Source organism: Myotis lucifugus, unplaced genomic scaffold (genome assembly GCF_000147115.1).
Source record: "Myotis lucifugus unplaced genomic scaffold, Myoluc2.0 scaffold_61, whole genome shotgun sequence".
In the NCBI taxonomy this organism is placed as follows: Eukaryota; Metazoa; Chordata; class Mammalia; order Chiroptera; family Vespertilionidae; genus Myotis; species Myotis lucifugus.
Window position 1 is genome coordinate 787007 of NW_005871109.1, and position 8338 is coordinate 795344.

Sequence of the window (8338 nt, forward strand, 5' to 3'; positions counted from 1 at the left end):
TTAATATTGTGCTGTAGTGATGCATGCTTATTTTTAAGTATGCCTTAGAGTCATGGAACTTTAAATTGGGAAGAGAATTTAGAGGCGCTTCAGCATCTCACCCATTAATGAAGAAGCTTGGACAGCCTGTTATGCTGGTGCTAAAGCACTTGTGGGCACTCCTCTCCCCAAGTTTTGCATTGATTCCCTAGGTCAGTGGTTGGCAAACTGTGGCTCGCGAGCCGCAGTTTGCTGACCACTGCCCTAGGTGAAATTTAGCATTGAAAAGCATATGCACATACACTGGATTTATCCAAAAATAACCTGCATTTGTAATAGTATATTACCAAGAAGGCATATGTAGATTTTGTAGATTTATACGTAGATTTTTCTGTCTTACAGGAAATTTCAGGAGCAGGAATGTCCTCCTTCACCAGAACCAACGCGGAAAGAAAAAGACAAGAAAGGCTGCCATTGTGTCATTTTCTAAGAATCCCTTGAGTTACAGCTACCAACTGCCAGGAAAGCCCTCACCTTCTCTCCGTACGGTGACGTCACGTCGATACCTTTCTAGCCTTAGGCAAGTGATCACGGTGGTGGCCTCTGACCAAGAAGTTGGCTGACCCTTTCCGTGAGGCTGACCCCATCGTCGTTTCAAGACAGATGGAAAGGAAACACTAAGGCTGCTTCAAAAGTTGTCTGATTATTTCAAAAGAGATAACTGTGTAAACAGACACATTCTTTTTTAAGGGCTTACATTTTAATAGGGATGAATCAGATTTGGAACCTAAGCTGTTTGCCAAGCTGAAATCATAGGTTTTGAAATAACTTTTAACTTCTGGAATCATATTGCCTACTGTTAACCTAAATAGAAACATAGGGAGTTTTTTTTAAATGTGAATTTTTGCCTATCTATAAAACTTTTTATGTCACCTTTAGTTACCTTAAATACACTGAATTGAATCCTCAAAAGTGAGACATCTCAGACCTTTACTGATGTTACAGCCTTTGTTTTCCAGTGGCCAAAAGACCAAAATGCCTATTGTATTTATAAATTAAAAACTGCTTTAAAAGCCTTTATTATTACTCCTGCTCTTAAAGGTGATAATATTCTGTGTGGCCAAATATTTGAACTGATTCTGGACTTAGGCATTTCAGTGGTCTTGGTTTCCTAATTTCACTCTTTTCACAACCATGTTCAGAGTAAAAATAAAGAATTTATGTCTGTCTTCCTTTGTAAGTATTTCTGGATAAGGGGGTTCAAAAAAAACTAAAACTGTTTTTGTTTGTAATATAAAATATGGAATTGATCTTTCCAGGGTCAGAGATGATTAATGTTTTTGCTATATACTTTTATACATTATTTTCTTATCAAACTAGTTAACAAGTATTTTTATATGTTTGTAAGCAACTATGCTTTCACAGCATACCTTGTGCATATGTAAAGATAAGTATTTAATTCTCACTGTTCACTTTTAACTGACAAAGAAAAAAAAAGTGACAACTACAGGAACTGTGGTGGAACTTGACCTGCTCTTCTGGTCCTGGTTGTGGCAATCTTTGGCCAGTCACGTAGCTACGCGAGAAACCTGCCCAGCAGAGTACAACAAGAGGAGGATCTGAAATCGCCCTCAACGTCCCGCTAGACATTGACCGTGTATCCGGTAGTACCTGTAAACCTATAAATTGACAATTACCGTAACGTGGATGGCTTCTGATTTCATTTTTAATTCTGTGGATTGTGTTTAAACAATTCAAAAGTCTGTTCCTGATTTTGAGATACTAAGTGGTATTGCACAGTTGTCACTTTATTGAATGTGTACAACAGTCCCAGGAGGTTTATAATTCGTTCCCTTGTATAGATTCAGGTGCTGGAATTAAAATTGATCTGTTATCACAAGATGTCGCTTGATGACTTGTTATTTCGGTGGTTTCTTGAAGGAGTGAACGAGGAAACTTACTTTAGTAGCTCGAAGCCTTTTCCCAACAGTGCCTTTAGGGTTTGAATCTAAAAGTCAATATCAGTCATTTAGTAGGTGAACTTGAAGTGAAATGGCTTGTTCTGAGGGTTTCTTGAGTAGTTCCTAAGTCAGTGTTTTTTAAACTTTCTCTGTGACGTGCCCCTGACAGAGACCTCAACTGTACGGGAGAGAGGAATACATCTGAGGATGAAGCTTCAAACACTGAAGCGAAAGTACATGCATTTATTTGAATGTTAATTAAAATTATTACCCAGTAAGATACCACATTTACTCTTGTCAGCACTTTCAGTTGGGAAAGTTTTTATTTATCATGGGTAACTTCAGATAGCAAGAGACTGTCTACGTAATATGCAGACTTAATGGGAATCCTTGCATTTTATTCTGAATAGATGATTTGTAGCAAAGCAGCCTGGAAATTAAGTTTTGTTATCTCAGTTTACTACTTTTTTTCTCTGTGTTTCACTTGGGATAAATGTTATTGCTACATCTTGAAGTTCCCTAACCCTTTCTGCAAATGTTTAGTTTGCTATTAATCCCATCCAATGAATTTTTCATTTTATTCTCTTTTTTTTCTTATCTAGAAGTTCTGTTTGGTTCTTTTTTTAAAAAAATGTATATTTTTATTGATTTCAGAGAGGAAGGAAGAGGGAGAGAGAGAGAGAGAAACAACAATGATGAGAGAGAATCATTGATTGGCTGCCTCCTGCATGACCCCTACTGGGGATTAAGCCCACATCCCCAGGTATGTGCTCTGACCAGGGATCGAATCATGACCTCCTGGTTCATAGGTCAAATGCTTAACCACTGAGCAACACTGGCCAGGCTTTTTTTTTTTTTAAAGAATAGATTATTGATTTTTCAATAGAGAGAGGGAGATTATATATCTCGATGCAAGAGTACAACATTAGTCGGCTGCCTCCTGCACACCCCCTACCAGGTTCAAGCCTGCAATCGGGCATGTGTCTTACTGGAATCAAACCACAGCAACCTCTGGTGTGCGGGGTGATGCCCAACCCACTGAACTACACCAGCCAGGGCTGTTTCGTTCTTTTTTCTATCTTCTGTTTCTCTCCTCATTATGTTTATGTATTTCTCTTACCCAGCCTCTCTCAATTTGGTTCCCAGAATTGAGTCTAATGCCTTAACTGTTGCATGTAATACATTCACTTCTGTGCATCTAGAATGGTACTAGCTGTGTATCCTTGAGAGATTTGAGAAAACAGTCACTAAAATAACTTTCTCTTGCTGCTTTGAATATTTGAACATAGTTATAAATAGCTGATCCTATCTATCATCTCTACAATTTTTGCATCTGTTCTATTGACTGATTTTTCTCTAGTTATGGGTCACATTTCCTTGCTTTTTTGCATGTCTACTAAATTTTGATTGAATGCTGGACAGTGTATATTTTATGTTGTTGGATGCCTAGATTTTGTTGGGCCTTTGTTCTGGCAGTCGGTTATTGACTTGCAGTTCTGTTTGATCCTTTTAAGGCTTGTTTTTAAGCTTCATGCCATCTCAAGTAGCTTTTTCCCAGGGTAGTTTAGTTCCACTAATAGGTGTGGCCCATTTGGGGTCTCTACTGAATGCACTGAGTAATTAGTGTGGCCAGTGGGAACTGAATTCTCAGCCCCATGTGAACTCTGGGGACCATTCTATTCACAGTTCCTGGGCCATTTTTTGTCCAGCTGACTGGAGTTTCACTCTATACATGTATATTTTAATATTCAGCAAAGACTCATGGACTCTATGCATTTCTGTGTAGCTCTCTCCCTTCCAGAACTTAGTCCTGCAACTTTCAGCTTCCTCAGACTCCCCCATCTCCAGTGCCCGTCCTTTCAGCTCAGGGACACATTTGTGCCCTGCTTAGAATTCCCATCCCTCCGTAGTCTGGAGTGTGCCTCTAGCAGAGTCAGGGCAATTATAAGGCTTATCTGTTTGTTGCTCTTCCATTAGGGATTGTAGTCCTATGCTCCTTGGTGTATAATGTCTGAAAACAATTGTTTCACATATTTTACACCAGCTTTCTGATTGTCTAAGGTAGGAGGGTAAATCCTGTTCCTGGTTATTCCGTGATTGGAAGCTGAAGTCTCTGCTATTTGATTTCTCTCATATAGTCAGAGGTGCCTTGCAGCTCTCTTCCTCTGTGACTTGAAATCTTTTCTCTATAGCTGAGGGGTTGGCGAACTGTTTCTGTAAAGGACCAGATAGTAAATATCATTTTGGTCATTGTGGGCCATATAGTCTCTACCATTGTATCCCTGAAGCAGCCATAAACAATAAATGAATGAATGTGGCTATGTTCCAATAAAACTTTATTTGTGGACAGTGAAATTGGTATTTCATATCATTTCCATATGTCATGAAGTATTAATCTTTTGAATTTTTAAAGTTGATTTAAGCTTGTAAAAACCATCTGTACAAAAAGCAGATGGCAGACTGGATTTGGTCTGCGGGCCGTGGTGTGCCAAACCTGCTCCCTTGAGCACACTTAGCATTTGAGGTTACATTTCTAACTTTAGAATCTTTTATGTTTCTTTATATATTTAGAAATTCTTTCAAACAGGATTTTCTGAATTGACAATCATGAATTTCTGTCTTAGGAATTTGCTCCCTATATTGTTTAAGGATTTATAATATTTTAGAGGTGGACATTATACCTTATTGACATACACCTTCAATGGATGATTCTTTAAATTTGGGGCTTTTGAGTTTTATAATATAAATTGGTTCCTTTATCATTTGACTTTTAAGATTTGATGTGACAAGGTTGTGTATACTTAAGGTCTAGCTTGTTCCTCTTCTAACTTTGATTACCACATTACTTCTTTTTCCATTCCTATCCATGATGTTCCCATTGAACAGGTGACTGTAGTCGCTCTCAACATCACTTCACCACTTATGAATATTTAACCAGTGACTGTTTATAAAGTTTCAAAGTACTTTTTAGAAAAAGGGTATTTCAATGTAAACAGATTTCTTTATATAAGACTACTAGGTGTTTTTAGGGAAATGGATACGTTGGAGCTTTTTCTTCCTACAAATTATTCAATATCTAGTGGAGGAAGATTAAGAGGGACAAAAATAGAAAAGAAAAAAAAAGAAAAATATGTAGAAATAAGACATTATAAGAAGAATGCAGAAAGTTGTCAAGTTCAGAAGTGATGCTTCCCGGAAAATCTGGGGGAGCTTAATTAGAAGTGGTGTTTTAGCCGGAACTTTGTGGATTGGTAGGATTTGAGGTGGGGAGAGGAGGTGGAAAGACTGGGGGCAAGCCTGGGCCAAGGCATGGAGTTGGCCGGATAGCAAGGTGTATTCTGGGATTGGAACCTTAACCTAAAAGGATTTTAAGTGTAGTGAGAAAAACATACTGATAAAGTAGACTCAGCGTGGGTTGTGGAGGACTTCAAATAGGATGGTCCTTCTGTCTATAATGGAAAATTGCCAAGGGTTCTGAACAACGGGTGCCTAGATCTCCTCTGGTGGAGGTTTGAACAACAGAGAAGTGTGGACTGAAGGAAGGGTTGCCAGGTAAGGCTATTGGAATCATGGAATCTGTCCTCTTTCCATTTGTTCTGCCACTTTTGTCTAAGCCCCTTATCTTGCAGCCGGGTTACTACAGTGGACTCGGAAGTAATTTATTTCCATTTTGCCCCCACAAAGCTGTTATTTCAGTGTGGCCAAAGGGATATTTGTTAGACCATAAATTAAATGTCACACTGCTGCTTAAAGCCTGTCATTATCTCAGTGCTCTTGGCCTAATATCTAAATTTCTTACCATAGTCTACAAGGAACTGTCATCTTCCTGCTTCTCACTTATATTCAGGTTGATTTACTTTGTTGCCCTCTGGAACACTCCGTGTATTTTCCAAATCAGTTGCTTCACTCAGCCACTCCAGTGAGCTGTTTTTATCCTTTTGCTCTTGGCTTAGATGCCACATCCTCAAAGAGCCCTCTTGACCACCTATTCTAGTATCATACTGCCTTGTGTTTGCTTAATGACACTTACCATCTGTGGTTTTTTTATGTGTCTTGCCTGACCTGCACCATAGGGTCACAAGCTCTGTGAGGGCAGAACCATGTCTGCTGTGTTTACTGCTATGTTCAGGTTTCCTGGCACGTGCAGAAAACTACCTGATGAATGAATAAGGAGCACAGGCAACCCCCTAGTGATAGAAATATGTGGTGATTGTGCCAGTACACATGAGGTTAGTCCAGGCGGCATTTGAGAATGGGAGTGGAACTCGAAAGAAGATGCTAGGACAGTGATGGCGAACCTTTTGAGCTCGGCGTGTCAGCATTTTGAAAAACCCTAACTTAACTCTGGTGCCGTGTCACATATAGAAATTTTTTGATATTTGCAACCATAGTAAAACAAAGATATTTTTGATATTTATTTTATATAGTTAAATGCCATTTAACAAAGAAAAATCAACCAAAAAAATGAGTTCGCGTGTCACCTCTGACATGCGTGTCATAGGTTCGCCATCACTGGGCTAGGACTAGAAGTACAGATTTGGAATTTATCTAGTGTGAGCTAATGATTGAAGAGGTGGGAGTCGAAGTAGACAGTTTTGAGGGAAGGTCCAAGGGTAGAAATTCTGTGGGGGAAAATGAACATTGGGGGTAGAAGATAAGGCAACCAAAAGCCATGAGAAACCATCAGACCTGGAGAAATAGTCAAGAGACATATTTTTGAGGACGACGACGACGGGGTGGTGAAAGGCATGCAAGAGGCAGCAGTGAGTGTCAGAGGTTGCTGATGACTTTGAGAGATTTGTTTCAGTTACTGGTTATGGGAACCAGGTTATAGGAGGATGAGGTGTGATTGGAGGACGAAGAAGTGGAGGAAGTAAGCGTGAGTTACTCCTCTCAGAAATTCTGTGGGCAGTGGGCAGTTATCTTGCTCTATAGGGTAGGATGTTAGAGGATTAAGAAAAAGAGCCAGTGCAGGGTACTTAACTGTAGATAATGTAGGCATACAAGCCTGCAGGTAGATAGCACTATGTAGATGCTTAAGCAGTTGAAAGATTGAAAAGCCCAGCGTTCGCATGCTTGTGTCCTCTTCTGACTGGCGAGTGAGGATGGCGTTTTGCAGCCCTTCCCGGACTGTCTGCGGTGAAGAGCCAGTTTTTTAAATTTTTCATTTTTACTCCTGTGGACATACTTTTGCTAAATGTAATAAAAAATGAATTACTATAAAAACAATCATCTCTTGGAAATCGTGCAATGACAAATTGTTATAAAATGTTCTAAGTGCTTGCTTCCAGTTTCTGCATCTAATAGGATGGTAATGAACAGCTGAGGGAGTCCTCAGGCCGCAGATCTTGCTGTGAGCAGCACTAATGTGGTAAGTAAGGGTGCTGGAGAGTCAGGTGTTTTTCACAAGTGGCCCTCTGATTCCCAGACAGGCCAGTAAATTCCAGGTTAGGATCGTGCAGTGGGCATTGCATGCCAATACTAGAAAAAAATGAGACACTACTATTGTAATGGAGTCAGTAGTCTTGAATATGTTTGCCCTTTTCCCCTCTGCTAATACTTAAAGTTATCTATATATATATAAAACCCTAATATGCAAATAGACCAAACGGCAGAACAACCGAACAACCGATCACTATGACATGCGCTGACCACCAGGGGGCGCGCACGGAACATGGTGGGCATTGGCAGCAGGCAGCAGAGTGTGGAACATGGCGGGCATCAGCCATGGTGGGATGGTGGAGCAGATGAGCAAGGGTGCCAGACCAAGGTGGGACGCTGGTTGCTGTCATCAGGGCGAGCCTCTGGTTGTTACTGAAAATTCTTTGCTCGGCACTGTCAGAGGGTGCGAGCGGGACTGACTCTGGCAGCAGGTGTGAGCAGGACCGTCGCCAGCAGCAGGTTTGAGAGGTGGCTGCCAGCCCCAGTCGCCCCTGAGGGCTTCTCCACCTCCCCCTGCTCCTGAGGGCCGATTGGGGCAGCAGCTGCTACTCATACCCGCTGACAGCGCCAGCCCCAATTGCTCCACGCCATCAGCGGGTGCGAGTGGGGCCAGCGCTGTCAGCATGTGGGGGCGGTGGCGGGAGCGGGGCTGCCAGCAGAGGGGACCAGGGGCTGCGTGGGAGGGGCCGGTGAGGGGTGCGGAGGATGAGCCGAGACCCGCCCCTGTGCCCACCGCAGCCTCACAGCCCACAGTTCCTTTCAAGGTGCACGAATTTGTGCACTGGACCCCTAGTTTGAAATAAAAGAGAACTCTTTAAACATACAACTGCTTAAAATATGAAAACTCTTACCAATCAATTCTAAAGCCAGGAAGCAGTTAAGAACATAATCTGAGTATTTAGAGCACGCTGAGTAAATGTTAATGAATGCTAGCTTACATTATGACATTATGCATG

General features: G+C 41.2%; 1 protein-coding gene across 4 annotated transcripts in view; it reads left to right on the forward strand.

The window, feature by feature from the left end:
- Nucleotides 1–1881, forward strand: part of RRAS2 (RAS related 2) — a 36835-nt gene extending 34954 nt beyond the window's left edge. For 3 of the 4 annotated variants that reach the window (XM_014456576.1, XM_014456578.2, XM_023754510.1), the window contains exon 6: nucleotides 382–1881. In XM_014456576.1, the coding sequence (XP_014312062.1) occupies nucleotides 382–469 (88 nt within the window). In that variant the 3' untranslated portion in view covers nucleotides 470–1881. The remainder of the gene's footprint in view (nucleotides 1–381) is intronic. The other variant, XR_002829495.1, reaches the window with a different exon arrangement.
- Nucleotides 1882–8338: the final 6457 nt, after the last annotated feature.